Here is a 16,836-nt window from a genome sequence, read left to right on the forward strand (position 1 = left end):
GCCTGTTGCCATTCCGAAAATCTTATCGACACGAGCAGGATTAATCCACAACACGGAAATTGATCGAGTCCAATCGGATTGTGCTAGATCATTTACCAGCCTGTTTCTATACCTACACCGCACGCAAGCGTCGAGGCGAGGAAGCAAAGATCTGCTCTGAGAGTCAAGTCAGGTTTTGGAACGCAGCCATTTCCGAAAGCTTACACAGCCAATCAAACGCGTCTGCTTACTCTCGTGAGCGGTGTGGATGGAAACGCGGTTGATGGACTAGATGTATTGAGTCAGCGGTCGAACAGACTCTCTTGTTTCAGCCTCGGTGTCGCGGGTTCGCCCGAGTTCAAACTGTAGCTGGCAACAAAAGATGGAGTAGTCCATCAGAAATGCAGATGTAGGTAAGTTAGTGGGGGAGAGAGAGAAAGGAAGAGGAGGAGGAAAAGGATGGCACAAGATTGGAGGAAGAAGTCGATATTCGAGATGATCGCGGAGGGCCACTGTGAAGCCACTCACGTGCAGCATTATTCGAAGAATGCCAATTGAGCTGCGCTCCTGGATGGAAGTGCCACACCGTATGCAACAGCGTGGTCGGCGTTGACGGTGTACGCGACAGCGTCGTGCAGAGCTCGCGCTGCAATCAGCAGACGACTTCGATAGTCGTGCAGCGAGCTCGCTTTTGGTCGCGACGACTGCCGAGCTATGGGGCTTGTGTGTGCTTCATCGGTCTACAATTTCTCGTCTCGCGGGAGGTCCTCTGAAGTTCTCCCCGTCATCGTGGTCCCATCATACTTCAACCACCTTTCCTGACACCTCCACTCAACCCTAGCTTCTTCCGCTGATCGTCCACCATCCTCTTCGTCCTCTGCAGAATATCCTGCTTGTCCGCGGCAGCTCGACAATTAGCCGATTCAAACGGCGCGTCCAGAATGACGGCTTCGCTGATGATCATATGCGTGCCCTTTGCGGCGTTGCCGTGCCATCGGACAGGTGTGTTTCTGCGAAGCGATCAGTGTCAGGGAAGCCGTGTCCCAAGAACTAGCCTGTTTCTCCCGATGCTACTCACAGTTTCCGCAGCGCATCGTACAATCTCTGACCATCCTCACTGACTCCTTGCCCAATATGCTGCCTCTCGGCCTTCACCTGCTCGATACGCGTTTCCAGCCGCTTCTCTAAGAAGTTTCTGTCGATCCGCGTAGGCGCCGTCTGTTTCATATAGTCGCTGTTGCCACCTGCTTGGACAGAGAAGGACTGGATGGCGGATATGGGGACGATGTGGTAGTCGCCGGGGACAGAGGAGGGGTTCGTTGAGGGGTTGGGCGGAGGGCTTCGCGAGTTGATAATGACGACTTTGGAGACCGGATCTGCGTTGTAGAGAGTTCCTTTGATCTCCGCGCCGAGAGCGTTGGTGAGACGCACTCTGTCAGACACATGCACACCAGGCAGATGTCAGTGGTGTGTTCGTGGAGCTGCAGCTGCAGCTTGCCAGGGATAGACATAGCAAGTAGAATAGATGCAGAACGAGAGAGGAAAGCCATACTGCCCACCAATTGCCTTCACTGCCGTTTCCAAGACGTCGTCGGTGGCCTTGGGAGTCGCCGCTCTTCCTGCATTGCGCTTGGCTGCGTCGGCCATTGCTCTCTTGTCGCTGGCGAAGATGTGCGGTAGCGGTGGTATTGTCGAAGTCGTGATGTCTGTCGGTGGTGCAAGGTCGACGGAGGGAGGGAGAGGGGGAGAGAGAGGGGGGAGGAAGAGAGGAAGAGACAGACAGAGTGAGAGATGAAGAGGAGAAAGAGAGACAGAGACAGAGTGTGTGTGAGAGAGAGAGGCACAGTCAGAGAGAGCTGGAGGACAGGGCATTGCCGGTGCTACTTTCCACTATCGAACTAGCGTCACAACCGCGCACAGATCAGTCGTTCCTCCGGGGTGCCTTATTAGGTACCTCTTACGTCTCTTAGCTCGCTTTTACATCCTTCACTTCACGAGAATCACGACCACCAGAACCTTGAACATCAGAAAGAAGATTCAAGAAGAAGCGATATTGCAATCAAAAACGTATGGTACGTCAATATCAACTCGCGCTCGCTCAAAAACCACCAATCTGCTCTACCTAGTCTTGATTCCCAGCAGCGAATGACTTTTCGTACCACGCATCCCTCCTGATCTACTCCCCCTCATCCAATCCACGTGTCTCCATGATCAGCACCATTCAACAGTTGAAACAAGGCGACCCCATATCCCACGTTGCTATGGTCGACGTCGTCAGCCCTCTAGGCGTGGTCTTCCTCCGCCCCCAGGATATCCATCTTGGTCAACGGAACCCCTTGCATTCTGAAGAGGCAGTAGGCACTGTTTTGGTGGAAAAAGTAGTCGGGAAGTGCATAGTTCTGAATATATGTCAAAACCCTGAAATTGGCCTGATGTCCACGCAGTGTAACCTTGCATTTGTCATTCTGGAGTGTTGATCATAAGTCAGCACGGCGCCACGATACATGACCATAATACCTTAGGTTTCTTCTGAATGTACTGGGGCAATGGGGCCAACAACATACAGGACCCATAAATAAGCTCTTATTAGCACTATGCAAACGGAGAATCTGAAATTCAAGACGATCGTAGAGCTCTTTCAATGTGCTTTTGTGGAGCAGATCATCTATCAGATAAATCTGCGATTCTCCTCCGATGCGAGAGAGAAGGTTTCCGGCCGTGTTGCTTGCACCAATGATGTAGAATGCTAGGGGCTGGAAGGCATCAAATACTTCGTCAACGCACTTCTGGAAAATGGAGTCAGGTTCTCAATTAGAATCATGACTGACCTTCGCCCCCTGGTAGATGCGAGCATGGAGCATCTCTTCTATACTCCTGTTGTTGTCTTTGGCCCACTGCTCGCCTTTCTTGAGACACCCCAGGAGTCGCTGGAGACTGCGGATCATGATTGGGACCGTGAGGTCGTAGGTGGTAAGCCTGAAATTGGTGGGCGTCGGGTTGCCATAGACCGGGAACTCTCCCATGTGGTGTCCATGGGATGTGGTATCACCGTTAGACGTCGCTTTGCCATTGGTCGTCCCATGGCCATTGCTGGTTCCATGGCCATTGCTGGTTCCATGGCCATTGCTGGTTCCATGACCATTGCTGGTTCCATGGCCATTGCTGGCTCCATGACCATTGCTGGTCCCATGACCATTGCTCGTCCCATGACCATTGCTCGTCCCACAGCCATTGCTCGTCCCATGACCATTTTTCGTTCCCTCGCCATTAGACATCACAGCCTTCTTATCGAACATCAAGACCCCGTCAAAACTCGCCCTCATATCAGTGTCCTCACTGGAGTCACCATCGGACAACGCGGCGCCACTTTCAGAACTCGCATCATACTTGTCCATTCGACTTCCATTGGTTAACGCAGCTAAACCCGACTGTAACGCTTCCTCGGACTGCAGCGCATCTTCCTCGAGCTCTGGGTCCAGCAGACGCGTGGTGCTGATCTGAGGTGGTCCCACCACCAACCTGGCTCCGCCGACTTCACTCGGCTCCATGGGTAGGTATTGCTTGAAGTTTGGACGCATTTGGCAAGCGAATTGTGAGGAATACAGGTTATGATGATACCTGTAAAGTTGCTCAAGGTCAGGTATCTGTGTACCGTAAGGTATGTACCTATGTAAAGATCGGGGATGAGAGTGGGAGTAGAAGTACCTACAGGTAGGTACTTCCCAAGTTTAGGTATGTAGGTACATGTACCTTTGAGGCGTTTGTTGATTCCATGAGGTGGGCATCCATTTCTGCTTTCTGCTTTCTGCTTCCTTCCTACTTCCTGTCACCTGCTTCGAATGGCGAATTCCTCTTCCACACTGCCGATGCTCTTGCTCGACACGTCAAAGTGCAGGCTTCACCAGCACAGGGCAAGAACTTGTTGACCACAATCCTTGGCTGAAGCGCCCTGCCTTCTGAATGACCAACCCGCGTTGGTACACAGGAAGTGGCAAGATAAGAGCCACAGAGCAAAGTGAGTGGAAAGCATGAATGGTGGTAAGCAGCTGCATTGATTATAGTATGTTGTGCATTGCATTGACAGGGAGTGACTCTTATCTGGCAACCATGTACATTGACGAAATCGTCTAGATGATGTACCGATAACCCTTCTGCAGTGCTCGTGCTTCAGCCACTGTGCAGTGCTCCAGCTCAGCTGTCTTCTCGAGCTTCTTGATGTCTCTGGGTGTGAGAGTCATATCCTCATTTTCCATTCTCTCAAGCTGTCTGTTCTGGTATTGCAGATAGAATCTCATGATGATACCGCAGATGCCAGCAATTCCGACAAGAGCAATGTTGATGCCCATGGCAACAATGTAATGGGGACCATCCTCAGATCCGTAAGTGAATGGCGTCCATATGCTTGCGGCGTTTCCAACGCTGTTCATGAATGCCAATGCAGCAGCGCGCTTCGCTGGCGGACGTGGAATGGCGTTGGCAATCCATGCATAGATTGTCCCGTTCATGACGAATATGGCGTTGAGCATGAACAGGCTGAAGTATCGACCTCCAAACGAGTCTGTAAACATGAAGACTAGCGCACCAGCTATCACGATTGGAACCGGATAGATATAGAACCAAAACCGATTGCCCACCTTGTCGGAAGCGAGACCGTGCGAGAGTGACCAGAAGACTGTGAAAATGTAAGGCGGTGCACAGAGCAGCAGAGATCTGACCCGAAGCGTGAAGCCCGTCAGGTTTGGATAGAGAGATGCTGTAAGCGTCGGATAGAAGTTCTGAAATCCGGCTGCTCCAGTGATACCGTGATAGGCCAAAGAGAGAATGTACGTCTTCGGGTCGGTGAAAGCGGCTTTGAGCCCTTGGAGTTGAGACATGCCTCCACCAACATCGACATCAGCTTCACGCGCATCGAGTGCCATTCTGCGATTGGCAACCGCTTTCATCTCCGGAGTAAGCAGTCTCCAGGTATCTGGGAAGTCTGGCAGCAGGAATGCCACCACAAATCCGATAGCGACTGTGATTACGCCTTCAATGACTATGAGACTGTTAGCAACGTATTCGGAACTGCTTGGCGAACGACGTCGACTCACTGTACAGCCATTGCCAAGCCGACAGGCCTCGTGTCCCGTCTAGTCCGTTTAAGATTCCCGCTGCAATCAGATTGCCAAAAGCTCCAGAGATCAGAGATCCAGAGTAGAAGATGGACATGCGCAGATTGAGCTCCTCTTTCGTGTACCACTTCGAGAGGTAGAACAAGACACCAGGGAAGAAGGGCGCTTCAACGACGCCGAGAATGAATCGACATGCAATGATAGCACCAGGGGTTTTGACTAGACAAGTCAGGGTGGAGACCAGACCCCATGAGACGATGAAGAATCCCAGGTACCAGGCCGGCCGGCCGCAGTAATTGAGGAGCAGATTGGATGGAACTTGCATGAGAACCTGTGCACAGAGGTCAGTTCTTGGTGGTGCATGCATTGATTTATGGAAACTTGACACACATAGCCAACAAACAATATACTCAAGCCCAGTTGGTACTCGGTATCACTCATACCCAGATCCTCCATCAGTCCTTGAAGTTTGGCTGCAGCGTAGTTGTTGCGATCAATGTAGTTCATCAGATACACCAGTACGACCAACGGCATGATCAAGGTGTCAATCTTCCTCCTGAGCTTTTTCTCGATGACCTTCTCTTCCGGCGTTAACACGCCGAAATGCATGGCCTCCTCTTTGCCGAGGTCGGCATCCTCGTGCAATGCCTCCTTGTGCAGGATGTCGTTCTTTTCCATACTTGATGAGTCGGCCATGGTCGCGGCCTGAATGGGGTTCGGAGTCGAGCTCCGGATACGGGCTGTATCTCCTGCAGGGAGGGTGAAGTAAGTGCACGAAGCGGGTGTGGAAGGGGGCGTGAGAGCGAAGCACAGAGCTGCACCAGGGTTTTATACCTCGACGCCAGGTCACATCACGGTACGCCAAGCGGTATGTTGTGTCTGATGTACAAAAGTAGAAGAGGGGAAGTTGTAATTGATCGGCATGGTGGACCGTGAGACCGTGACCAACAACAGTCGGCAAGTCTCGAGAGCGCGCCCTGCACAAAGTAGTGAAGTGACCCCAGCGTTGGTATGAAGGCGCGTGGCGAGCTCGCCGCACGCCGCACGCCGCAATACCAATACCTACCTTGCCTACTGGTCTTGAGTCCTCCAGCATTCATCCAGCGAGGTGTGGTTCAGGCTCAATGATCAGCAACCTGGCCAGCCGAGATCGGACCCAAGCAGTGGGCATGCGATTCGGATGCGCCTCGCTGGAATAAGCGAAGAGTGAAGTAGGTAGGAGGTGCTTAGTGTGTGACTGTGTGTGTGTGTGTGCTCGCGTAGAGTTGATCTAGCCGCTGTCAGTGAAGCTGGGAAGTCTTTTGATTGGTGTGCGAAGACATGTCCAGCAGTGCCAAGTCGCAACAAGACCGAGAGTGACACCGGCTCCACGTTCCCCAGCTCTCCGCGGGAGCGCCTCCGTACTGCTTGCTCTCACTGGCCTAGCAGGCTGGCACAACATGGCGCGGGGATGTGGAGTGCATCTGGGGCGCGGCAGCACATTTTCCTTGGCCTTGGCTCTGTGAAGACTGTGGATGACACTGCATACCAGTGCATGGCTGGCACGAGGTTGGCGACGATCGCATGAAACCAGACGAATCCAGGCCAGAAAAACACTTGGAACTGCTCCTCTTCCAGAGCCGCCAAGTACGATGAATGTGGGTTCAACGGAAGATATTCCGGAAATGGTATACACCCAAGGACTCGGTAAGGAGGCACGGTATTTCAGTGGTGTTGGCCACACTTTTCCTTCGTAGCTGAAGAACGAGCGATTGTCGACCAGTGCATCAACTTTGATATATCATGTCTACCTTATGGTTTGCAAGAACGAATTCAAGGTGTACTTTAGGAGGTACTGTACCATGCAACGGCTCTGATGCTTAACTCTTACTAAGCATCTCACCGCCAACCGCTGGACGGGACTCGGGAGCGGCAAGAACAACGTGATCGTGCAAGCTAGCCGCTTTCGCTCATCCGGATGCCGACAGCCTCGGCCCATGGTGCGGTCAGCCAGTGATGGCGAGGTGATTTGTCTTCTTCCCATCGCTGGAATCACCCTCCAACAACAGAATACACCTACGATTGTGGTATTCCGCCTACACAGACCGAAGCCCACATCGACAACATACACGCCATTGCGCAGCGAAGACCCCTACGATACCACCACTACCACCAATCCAAAATGTCGAAACAATTCACGGCAAACGAAGTCAAGGAGCAGGGCTCGGTAGAGAAGGGTCTACACATCATCATCGACAACAACGTATACAAGCTAGACACCTTTGTGGATGAGCATCCCGGCGGCGCAAAGATCCTCAAGCGCGTGGGTGGCAAGGACGCAAGCAAGCAGTTCTGGAAGGTAAGTAACAAGCAACAAGCAAGGAGAGAAACAACGGGAGACACAGCACAGTTCCTGAGTTCCGTCCGTAGGTATGCGGCAAAACGGCTTGATGCTAATTCAATTGGACGTGCGAATGTAGTACCACAACGAAAGCGTCCTGAAGAAATATGGAGGCAAGCTAAAAGTGGGAGAGGTGAAGGAGGCCGCTAAGCTATGAAGAACGGAAGGTACATCTTAGAGAACACAATGATACCCTTTACGACCTGCCACGCACGCTACGATTTGGCATAAGCATATATAAGATACACTTTGGGTTGTGCTTTTTGGATTATGGCGATATCTCCCTACATCCTTCGAAAGACTTCAATGGAGCGGATGAGACTGTTTGGGACCAACGTACGTGCATTTGACATGATAAGGTACCGAGCTGAAATTACCTTATGTAGCTAGAGATGGGCGTTATCAAGTCGTAAGGAAATGACCAATATCCGAATGTTCTTCTACTATACTAGTCTCGCGAGCACAACTGGTGTGTTCTTTCGTATCATTGTTCCGACCTACCTTACTTATGTTATTCACGATCGGTTATCCGTCCTTTTTAATCAATCCTAGGGCACCTCTTTATCAAAACGACTGTGTTTCTCCTATAGCTCGCTTTTCCCCTTTTCCTTGAGTGACCTCAAGGATAGGCACTATATCTTAGATGCAGGAAACATGCTGCGTCTGTCCGTTCGTATTATAGGAAGAAGAGTACCTACAGGTATATAGTAGTATAGAGGCGAGTAATATAAGTTAAGTAAGTAGTAGGGTATATACCCCATCATTCGATACCAGCTACGCATTCATTAGACCCGCTATAGCTGACTGCTGTTACTTACATGTTCCTTACGGCTCTGCATTCCATCGGATTCTCAATTGCGTGCTTGCTTGATATAATACCTAGCTAGGTAACTTGAGTGTAGGAAACCCGGGATATATATCTATCGATTTGCATATGCGTTCCTAGGGCGTCATTAGCAAATACCTTGGGTATGTACAGTATATGCAGTCAGTATACATATCACTCACTCACTGTACAAAGAAGTGATATCAGCCTAGTTACCTTTGATGGACTTACTACGACGCGTGCTTTCTACTTGTTGGTTCTTCGCTGTCAGTCAGAAGCTCTCTAGCTACGAACCGGCATGTTCGGTATTCGGACGGCCAGAGATCTCACTGGGTATATCAAGCAAGGCAGCGAATAAATCTTGCAGCTCTCGCTCTCTCATATACGTTGTTACAGTTCAGCTGGTCTAGATCGTCAATGGCTAACAGCAACTGTATCGAGGTGCTTGATAACCGATTTGATAGAGCGAAGTGACTGGATTTCTTCTTTTGTCGACGCATTCGAAAGGCGGCTCATCTGACGACCATCAGCGAAGGTGTTCCCGCTCTAGTGGTACTCATTCTAGCAAGTTGCATTCGAGTCGTGTGGTAACGCTTGTACGATGCTGTATCTGTGTGATTTCTCGAGATGACACTGTTGAATGCCGTAGCAACATCGGAAGCATACCTACCTTACCTGACATGTACTAGTAAGATATGCTGAGCATACATGTATGTCAGCGTCAATCTGCCAACTTGCAAGTACATGTACATACACCCAGGCTCCTTCTTGTTAAACCAACGTCATGGTGATGGACATGTACATGTATGGAGCTGCCTACATGTTCATGCACGTCCTGGATCACTTGAACGTCATGAATCCGATAGAAACTGGAATGCTTTCCAGAAGTCCTGGGTGGCACAGCATTCTAGAGGGGAAAAATATACCGAGAACTGGAGGGTAGTGCTCGTGAAACCGGCTTGTGGACAGTTTCGAAAGGATGCGCTCCTCTTACCTATTTGGTGTCCAGTAACCCTATTCAGTGATGGTAGATTGGCAATCCGCCACTCGTTGTGGCCAATGGCTATCTATCGTCGAACCCCTAAAGATGCGTTGGCGCGAAGAGTTCGCTTGCGTGAGCGGAGCCAGAGGAATACCGTGATGGATTACCCCGAGTGCGATAACAAGGCAGGTGTCACAGAACCGAGGATACATCGGCGTGCGTTTTCATAATATATGTTTCTCCTGTTTCTGGTCTGACGAGATCCGATGCCGCGGTCTCACCAGATTCGACGCGGCAGATGGAAGGAAACCGAGCGACTGGTATGGGATGTTGTTCATGGTCGGCACATCTGGGAGATGGTGTGCGGCAGTGGATAGTCTGCCATGTCCACGCGGTGAGGGTGTGGTGTGTGATGGCCCGGATGTGGACACGAGAGTCAGTGGGAAAGTTGGATATACTGTAGGTGGCTGTAGGCTGTACATAGCTGTCCTCCGAATCACATGCATCCGATCGGGTTGTTATAGAAGATGTGGAAGGAGCTTGGGGCCGGGGGCGTCCGGTTGCTCATCTGCGCGCGCAGTCAAAAGAGGTGTGTTCTTGGCGTTCACATGCAACAATTTCGCATGTGGAGCCTGAACGTGGTCTGTGGATGTGGTTGAGAGCTTCCGGCCCTGGGACGTGTTTATGCAGGCCCAGTCATTGGCAGTGCGACGGTTGTGCGGTCAGGTATCTCTGTGGACTGTAAGAGCCTAGGAGGTACAACGTATCTCTGTCCCTCTGTCACTATGTATCTCTGCGATAATGCGACCCAGTCATGCCCACCGGCTGCAAGGTGTGCGCGTTCCATGGCGATTGAGATGGAGCACAGTCCGACGGCGGCTCTCGACCAACTCCAGCACGTCGTGGAGAAACCGCCCGGCGGAAGGTAGGAACCTGGAGGTAGGCTATGCGGACAGCCGATGGCCATGTTCACAGCATCCAGTATTTACTACAGACTACCTCCACCTTACCTCCTAAAAGTGCAACTCGCAGGGCTTCCAGGTGTGCGGCTCCTCTACGCGCTCTATCAGTACTACTGTTCTAGTGTACACAGGCGAGTCGCCGATTGGAGCGAGGCGGGTTGAGAGTGGATCCAACGGCCGCGCTATTACACCCTGCACATACAGTCGTTACAAGCGAAGTGTATAGCGCGCTCATATCCCTGCAACCCTACATAGATATTGATCGTATTGACTAGAACTTTCTAGGCATATCAAGTTGTATCGACTAGACTAGGGTTAGCTGTTTGGCATCTTACCTAAGATTTATTATCTTAGAAAGGGAGCTACTAGGCTAGATAAAGCTTAGTACTCGTACAAGCCGTAGGGTCTAGAGAGCTGTAGATTTCGATTGTTTTCTAAGCAATTATAAGTCAATCTTGATTAAGTTAGATTGATGTAAGTACATGGATCCCCTGTATGCACTTCGCTTGTAACGACTGTACATGTACACGGGTACGGGTAGGTCTTTCACATGCAAGTGACGTTTGCCCTCTCACATTCATCATTGATGCGAACCTGAATAGAGCAGCACTTCTGTCGAGAGAGAGTGGGAGAGGCAGGGCAGGGCAGGGCAGGGCAGATATAGAGAGAGTAGGTACCCGCGCACACCTTCCCAACGTTTCTTGCTTTCTTCTGCTCTGCCTCTCACTCCGATCTGTTTCTGCATTCCGCTGCATTCTTCCATCTGGTCCCCCTTGACAGGTCAGCCCACCACACTTTCCAACCCGCAATTGAACCTTTCTTGCGCGCACCCAGGCCACGGCAGTAGCATCCATTAGTCGGATACACCCATCCCAATTTGTCAATTGTACGTCGCGAGCAGGGCAGGGCAGGGCAGCAGCGACCCGCAGGCAACGCGACGAGAGGTAGTCACGATGGACCACTGACCGCGGATGTGACAGGCAAGCAAGCAAAGCAGGGCAGGCGCAACTGTCACCTCTTACCTCTCGCACACCACACCACATACTGATTTGGCAGTCACCGCACCAAACGTAAGTCTGCAACCCGCCCAACCAGCAAGCACCGCCCCGTCACACCCCACGAAGCTTCCTCCCCAGTGTCCCAGTGGCCCAGTGGCCGCGTCTCACACACGCATCGAGATTTGCTGCGATAACAGGCTCTGTCACATCCATCTTCGTCTGACTGGCTGGTCTCACCCTTCTGCTGCTCCCGTCTGCACCGACTTTGAGCCATTGTTGGGCCCTCAACGCCTGCTTCTGACACTAATACCGTCCAGCAGTCCCGTCACCACCATCATGCCTCACGCTACCGATACCCTGACCAACGGCGACAAGCCGCAGTCCAAGTTCCTCTCCCATCTCACCTCGTACCCAGCTGTCCACGACGGTATTGAGACCTACAAGACCAATCCATATGGCAAGAAGTCGCTGGAACTCGCCGATGGCGCATACGCTCGCTTCGGCAAGCCAGTCGAGCCATACCTCCAGAAGCCGTATGGCTACGCAGCGCCCTACGTGCAGAAGGTGGATGAGCTGGCCGATTCGGGCTTGAGCAAGGTCGAGACGCAGTTCCCCATCGTCAAGCAGGACACCAGCACTCTCGTCGACACTGCCAAGGGCTATGCCTTCTGGCCATACAACTACCTGACTGGCACGTGGAACGGTGAGTCGTACGGCTCTATAAGTGTAGTCTGCATCCAGTTGACTGACATTGCATCAGACGAGTACACCAAGACTGCCAACCACAACAACCGTGGCGCAGGCGTTAGTACCGCTGTCATGGCCCTGATCAGCACCAACCTCAAGATCGCTGCCGACGTCTTCCAGATCCTTGCAGATACGCTGGGTCCCAGGTATGCGCCCATCGTAGCTTGATGAAATAAGTAAGTATGATGCTGACGCGCCTTCCAGGTACGAAGAGGGCAAGAAGAAGTCTGCCGACTATGTGCGAAATGCTCAAGATCACCTTAATGGCGTGAAGGAGGACGCCGGCGACAAGCTCGACACGTACTCGAAGCAAGGCAAAGAGAAGGTAGAAGAAGCAAAGAAGGTCGGCGAGGAGAAGAAAGACCAAGCCAAAGACCAAGCGAAGCAGACCAAGGATGAGGCTAAGAAGCAGGCGAACAAGTAGAGTCCAATGACCGAGACGAGCTGAAATGTCTTTTGAACCGATGGCTGATTATGTTTCGCAAAGGCGCAAGAGGAGTGCCCTACTCGACAAAGTATAGAGACGGGCCTGGGGCACTCACAACAAAATGCTGGATGCTATCTGCTGAGTAGTGGCGCGGTGATTAGCGCCTGATGGCTCTCTAATCTTCTTGGTTCGAATTTGCACCGAGAGCTGTGAGTGATTTCAGGAGTCTGAATGCTTGGGATCCTGTTCACTGTTCGTTACGAGCGCCTGTAGCGAATACCACAATGTAGTTTTTAGGAAGAGATACATTCTTCACGAATGAGAGATGAATAGAAATGGCAGTTATATGTAACTTCAACTTTCAGTTATTACTCTCTCTGATGCAGGCTACCTACCTAAGGTACCAGGTACCGTATCTATTATCTTTTGGGTAGGTAGGTATGCTTGGTACCTACGTTACTTGTATCCTGCAGCCATTGGTGGACTACATGTACCTCTTACATACCTAGGTACAGTAACGGTATCCGACGGACGCATCGAATCTCGATGATTCGGCTTCACGGTACGTGGTCCTACCTACATACCTACCTCCTAGACTCCTAGACTCCTAGTGGGTAAAATCGTTGTTATCTGAGAGTACATACCTTAGTTAGGTATGTATCTACATGTACCCAAGGTACTCGACCCACTTCTTCACATGCATGCCCAAATTTCTAGACAACTTAGTCACGCTAAACCCTACTACATACTTGGCACTATCCATGGATACCTACCTACCTCCTACCTCCTAGGAGTATTTGTTATCTATACCCACCTAACTTGCCTACCTGACCTAACTTAGGAGGTAGGAGGTAGGAGGTACAGGTACAGGTACATGTAAGTAAGGTACCTACCTGAGGTGGATCCGCATGTTGAGGGCTTTCTCTCTCTCTCACACACACACACATGGCTGTAGAGAGAAAAAAAAAAGAGATGGTAATCGGTGGCGCAAAATTGCCCATTATTCGCCTTGCCACGAAACGGGCTGATTTCCACCACCAGCACTGCCCTTTGTGAGCTGCTATCTGGACCTGATCCCTATCAAAAGAAAACGAATTGACGCAGAGGAAGACCAGGTTCTGCCCTGCTCCAGAATGTCCTTGTCGCTCCTCCTGCGAAGCCATAGATATTGTATAATCATCACTCGTTCTTCCTTGGACTCTCTTTCAAGTCATGTATTATCCTGCACCTGTGTGCGACTCGATGCCACTCTCTTCATTCTTGTCTCTGGGATTTCAAATATTCTGCCCTACCAGCCCAATCGGTCTGAAGCTGCGCCCGCAAGATTCTTGGCGTCGTAACCGGCAGGGACGTAGCCGCTCTGCGATATGCCGCCGAGGAGGAGGAAGATGGTAACGAGGACGAGGCCGAAAACGATAAGCTTTCGAAGTGCTGGGTGCTTGACACCGTAGTCTGCCCAGGCGCGTTGTGCGCCACCCAAGTGCTCCTACGAGATGGTTAGAACAAGACTCGACTGGATTCTTCACTGTTCCAGACATACCTTGAGCTTATCAGCCCCAAGCTTGTAGTAGACCAGACCGCCGAGAGCAATGGAGTAGCCGAAGGCCTGTAGACCAGATACAGGGTCTCGGAAGATCATCATGGAAGCACCAACGAGGAGGATATCCTTGAGAACACCAGACAGAGTCATGACGAGAGACGAGGTTTTGCCGATCTGGAGGGGTTTTCATCAGTATCGCAACGCGGGCGCAGGTAGAAAATTGAACCTACCAGGAACACTACAGATACGTTCAAGAGGAAGGCAATCATGGCGTTGACGACCAAAGTGAAGTATCCCACCTTCGCCACTTCTGCAAGGGTCAATCTTGGTACCTCGATAACCAGGGCAACCAGACCGTTCATGATGGCACAAGCGGGGGCGAAGTAGTAGAGCGAGACCAGAGGGTCCATCTTGAATTCGGCACTGCTCAGCAGACGCTGGACCATGACCAAGCGAGTAGCCTCAAACACGATGCCTCCGACCTGGTAGAGGAAACCGGTCATGTTGAACTGGATCTCTCCATACGAAGCAATGACGACACCAATGACAATGAATGAGACGTTCCCGAGGGTCTTGAGGTTGACAGGCGCAACACCAAAGATCCAGGAGGCGATGAGAACGGCGACGGGAGTGGTGGCCTGGAGCACGTTAGTTGTGTCCGGACCGAAATGCCTTCATACACGGCGCTGACATGTCATTCATACCTTGAGCATCTGAATGAAGGAGACGGAGAGGTACAGATAGGTCAGGTTACCGCAAATGAGCGACAGGGAGAACATGAGACCAATGGGCACAATGGCGCGCAAGTAGATCTTCCCGGTCATGGGCACCTTCTTCCGCGAGTCCAGCACATGTGTGGTGCGGGCCAGGATCTGGGTCATCAGCGTGGCGAAGGCCAGATGCCATGTGGTGAGCACAATGGGATATCTGAAGCCGGCGGTGTCGAGAATCCATTTATTGAAGATGATGACACTCGACGAGAGCGAGATCCAGGTCGCGATGTAGAAGGCGGGGTGGAGTCCGGCCTTGGGCGTTTGGCTCGTCTCTGCTTCGGGGTTGACAGTGGGCAGGACGTCTGTCGGCCGCTCCTGCTCGCCCGACTGCCGTTCCTTCTCGGCCATTGTGATGATGTGTAGAGGTGGTGTTGTTACTGTTTTATTATTGCGGAAGCTGCCTTTTTTTCGACCTGCTGCCCTGTGCGCGTATAATCTCGTGCGCTCGCGCTCTCGATCGCTTCGGCGGCGGCGGTGACTTGTGTCTGTATTCGTCGGAGGTGGGCAGTGAGTGTGTCAAGGTGGCACTGCAAAGGAAAAAAGGAAGGAAGCAGACAGGGAGGGAATGATGGAATGAGGGAATGAAGGGAGAAAGGAAGAAAGAAAGGACGGAAGTCGTGGCCAGGCGCAGACGCGGTAGGAGGTGGTCAGTTCAGGTATGGTATGCAGAGTCGGGGACGTGAGCTGAAGTGGAAGACAAGAATCCCTAAAAGATGTGAAAGACGTGAGTGAGAGCGCGCGACGCAGGGTCATCGTCTGTACAGCTTGCCTCAGCATACAATTTGGTCCAATGGGCGACGGGCTCCGACGCGACGTGCTCCGGCCAAGCGTCTTCTATCCCTTGTCGATGTCGATGTAGGTCCGCAGGAGGAGTTCGGTTAATACCTGGTAATTCTTTATTATTATTACCAGCGAGTGCGACAACGCGCGTTCCTGAACATGATCTCCATCACTCCCCCACACCAACATCATCAACAGGAACGTTCATCAGAGCACGCAGTCGGGGGAATGGCCGCTGTTGCAACGGCATGGCCGAGGAGGAATGCTGACAGTTGCACTTCAGCTTGCGCCCTCGCAGCAGCATCCACCAGTTAGTTTTGTTAGTTCTCGAACTACTTGACACAGTACCTCCATACCGTACCTAGTAGTGCACACATACCTCACACACATAGGAGGTACACTCAGTGAACAGCTGTGCTACGGTAGGAGGTAGGCATTCATTCTTCTACTGGCCATGGGCGGCGCCACATCAGCTCAAACACGTGTGGATGAAGACGATGCTGGCTGGTTCCCGTCTTTGCCCCGTCGTCTGTTCGCTTTCTCGCCCCTGGAGTTGGACCACTGCCCGTGCAATGGTTGAATGGACTTGAACTACCGGGATAGACTAAAAAGCGGCGTGGTGGACGACCTCCTCCTCCTCCTCCTCCATCCTCTTCGCCATCATCTTCAGACGGACGGATGTGGTGCTGTCCCCAGTCCGTTCGCGCCGCGTCATCGGGCCCATCTGCCATATTAGAGAATTGCTCCTGCGCGACCGTCGTCGACAATGCTGCTACTGAATTGTGATGTCTATTGTCTACCATTGGCTGCCCGTGAGGATCTCCGGGGGGTCGAAGGGGGGGAACAGTTTAGTTTCGGATCGGAGGCGCTCACTTCGGCGGCGGGGCTATGGGCAGCCCTTGGATTCGTCTAACCGTAGCCCTAGACGTAACACACCTCGACATCTCGTTATCGACGTAATATACTCCGCTGCCTGAGGCGGCAGGCCCGCCTCTATATCGCTACTACTACCGCTGCCACTGTCGCAAGTCTCGCCGTCGCGACTCCCGTCTCCTTTACGAATCTGCCTTTACCCCTTCAAAATAGGTACGATTATTAATCGCGAGCGTACGATACGTATACCTATATATAAGATAATCGGCTTCTACGAGTAGCGAGGCAGATTCGTAGGGGAGAGTCGTAATAGTAGTAGCGACGTAGCGTCGCTGCGACACAGAGGTAGCGAACTTCGAAGTATTTTACGTCGATAACAAGAAGTGGACTTAGCGGAGCTGCGGAGGTAGGTATATTACGTACTGTCTGGGTGAGTTACGTCTAGGGCTGCGGTTAGA

General features: G+C 51.8%; 6 protein-coding genes across 6 annotated transcripts; 2 read left to right on the forward strand and 4 right to left on the reverse strand.

Annotated features, from left to right (window-relative positions):
• Nucleotides 1-456: 456 nt before the first annotated feature.
• On the reverse strand, nucleotides 457-1,727 carry SEPMUDRAFT_149429 (uncharacterized protein). The gene is made up of 3 exons (XM_016905543.1): nucleotides 1,532-1,727; nucleotides 1,058-1,411; nucleotides 457-989 (listed from the first exon to the last, which is right to left on the reverse strand). Exons 1-3 carry the CDS (start codon nucleotides 1,624-1,626, stop codon nucleotides 785-787), a joined length of 654 nt encoding a protein of 217 aa, XP_016761010.1. The 5' UTR covers nucleotides 1,627-1,727; the 3' UTR covers nucleotides 457-784.
• A 534-nt stretch (nucleotides 1,728-2,261) lies between these two features.
• SEPMUDRAFT_45061 (uncharacterized protein) lies at nucleotides 2,262-3,002 on the reverse strand (the record flags this gene model as incomplete). The annotated part of the gene is made up of 3 exons (XM_016908948.1): nucleotides 2,262-2,444; nucleotides 2,544-2,732; nucleotides 2,808-3,002. 3 exons carry the CDS (start codon nucleotides 3,000-3,002, stop codon nucleotides 2,262-2,264), a joined length of 567 nt encoding a protein of 188 aa, XP_016761011.1.
• SEPMUDRAFT_149430 (MFS general substrate transporter) lies at nucleotides 2,699-5,871 on the reverse strand. The gene is made up of 4 exons (XM_016905544.1): nucleotides 5,481-5,871; nucleotides 5,070-5,421; nucleotides 2,808-5,014; nucleotides 2,699-2,732 (listed from the first exon to the last, which is right to left on the reverse strand). The coding sequence occupies exons 1-3, from the start codon at nucleotides 5,784-5,786 to the stop codon at nucleotides 4,107-4,109; spliced, it is 1,566 nt and encodes a 521-aa protein (XP_016761012.1). The 5' UTR covers nucleotides 5,787-5,871; the 3' UTR covers nucleotides 2,699-2,732; nucleotides 2,808-4,106.
• Nucleotides 5,872-6,933: 1,062 nt separating this feature from the next.
• On the forward strand, nucleotides 6,934-7,894 carry SEPMUDRAFT_149431 (cytochrome b5). Its single transcript, XM_016905545.1, has 2 exons — nucleotides 6,934-7,428; nucleotides 7,550-7,894. The coding sequence occupies exons 1-2, from the start codon at nucleotides 7,252-7,254 to the stop codon at nucleotides 7,625-7,627; spliced, it is 255 nt and encodes an 84-aa protein (XP_016761013.1). The 5' UTR covers nucleotides 6,934-7,251; the 3' UTR covers nucleotides 7,628-7,894.
• Nucleotides 7,895-10,962: 3,068 nt separating this feature from the next.
• SEPMUDRAFT_149433 (uncharacterized protein) lies at nucleotides 10,963-12,753 on the forward strand. Its single transcript, XM_016905546.1, has 5 exons — nucleotides 10,963-11,126; nucleotides 11,221-11,310; nucleotides 11,559-11,941; nucleotides 11,999-12,131; nucleotides 12,190-12,753. The coding sequence occupies exons 3-5, from the start codon at nucleotides 11,575-11,577 to the stop codon at nucleotides 12,407-12,409; spliced, it is 720 nt and encodes a 239-aa protein (XP_016761014.1). The 5' UTR covers nucleotides 10,963-11,126; nucleotides 11,221-11,310; nucleotides 11,559-11,574; the 3' UTR covers nucleotides 12,410-12,753.
• A 688-nt stretch (nucleotides 12,754-13,441) lies between these two features.
• Nucleotides 13,442-15,397, reverse strand: SEPMUDRAFT_149434 (TPT-domain-containing protein). Its single transcript, XM_016905547.1, has 4 exons — nucleotides 14,657-15,397; nucleotides 14,183-14,590; nucleotides 13,953-14,126; nucleotides 13,442-13,898 (listed from the first exon to the last, which is right to left on the reverse strand). The coding sequence occupies exons 1-4, from the start codon at nucleotides 15,071-15,073 to the stop codon at nucleotides 13,701-13,703; spliced, it is 1,197 nt and encodes a 398-aa protein (XP_016761015.1). The 5' UTR covers nucleotides 15,074-15,397; the 3' UTR covers nucleotides 13,442-13,700.
• Nucleotides 15,398-16,836: the final 1,439 nt, after the last annotated feature.

This window comes from Sphaerulina musiva (assembly GCF_000320565.1).
Source record: "Sphaerulina musiva SO2202 unplaced genomic scaffold SEPMUscaffold_5, whole genome shotgun sequence".
Taxonomy (NCBI): Eukaryota; Fungi; Ascomycota; class Dothideomycetes; order Mycosphaerellales; family Mycosphaerellaceae; genus Sphaerulina; species Sphaerulina musiva.

Excerpts from the sequence above, each read along its gene's own strand:
- SEPMUDRAFT_149429 (XM_016905543.1), bottom strand. The coding sequence starts at position 1,626 with ATGGCCGACGCAGCCAAGCGCAATGCAGGAAGAGCGGCGACTCCCAAG. Across the intron at positions 1,412-1,531 it reads GTGAAGGCAATTGGTGGGCA|AGTGCGTCTCACCAACGCTC; the intron begins GTATGGCTTTCC and ends TGTGTCTGACAG. Across the intron at positions 990-1,057 it reads TACGATGCGCTGCGGAAACT|AAACACACCTGTCCGATGGC; the intron begins GTGAGTAGCATC and ends ATCGCTTCGCAG.
- SEPMUDRAFT_149434 (XM_016905547.1), bottom strand. The coding sequence starts at position 15,073 with ATGGCCGAGAAGGAACGGCAGTCGGGCGAGCAGGAGCGGCCGACAGAC. Across the intron at positions 14,591-14,656 it reads CCTTCATTCAGATGCTCAAG|GCCACCACTCCCGTCGCCGT; the intron begins GTATGAATGACA and ends AACGTGCTCCAG. Across the intron at positions 14,127-14,182 it reads ACGTATCTGTAGTGTTCCTG|ATCGGCAAAACCTCGTCTCT; the intron begins GTAGGTTCAATT and ends AAACCCCTCCAG.
- SEPMUDRAFT_149431 (XM_016905545.1), top strand. The coding sequence starts at position 7,252 with ATGTCGAAACAATTCACGGCAAACGAAGTCAAGGAGCAGGGCTCGGTA. Across the intron at positions 7,429-7,549 it reads CAAGCAAGCAGTTCTGGAAG|TACCACAACGAAAGCGTCCT; the intron begins GTAAGTAACAAG and ends GTGCGAATGTAG.
- SEPMUDRAFT_149433 (XM_016905546.1), top strand. The coding sequence starts at position 11,575 with ATGCCTCACGCTACCGATACCCTGACCAACGGCGACAAGCCGCAGTCC. Across the intron at positions 11,942-11,998 it reads CCTGACTGGCACGTGGAACG|ACGAGTACACCAAGACTGCC; the intron begins GTGAGTCGTACG and ends ACATTGCATCAG. Across the intron at positions 12,132-12,189 it reads GCAGATACGCTGGGTCCCAG|GTACGAAGAGGGCAAGAAGA; the intron begins GTATGCGCCCAT and ends CGCGCCTTCCAG.
- SEPMUDRAFT_149430 (XM_016905544.1), bottom strand. The coding sequence starts at position 5,786 with ATGGCCGACTCATCAAGTATGGAAAAGAACGACATCCTGCACAAGGAG. Across the intron at positions 5,422-5,480 it reads GTATATTGTTTGTTGGCTAT|GTTCTCATGCAAGTTCCATC; the intron begins GTGTGTCAAGTT and ends CTCTGTGCACAG. Across the intron at positions 5,015-5,069 it reads GGCTTGGCAATGGCTGTACA|TCATTGAAGGCGTAATCACA; the intron begins GTGAGTCGACGT and ends ACAGTCTCATAG.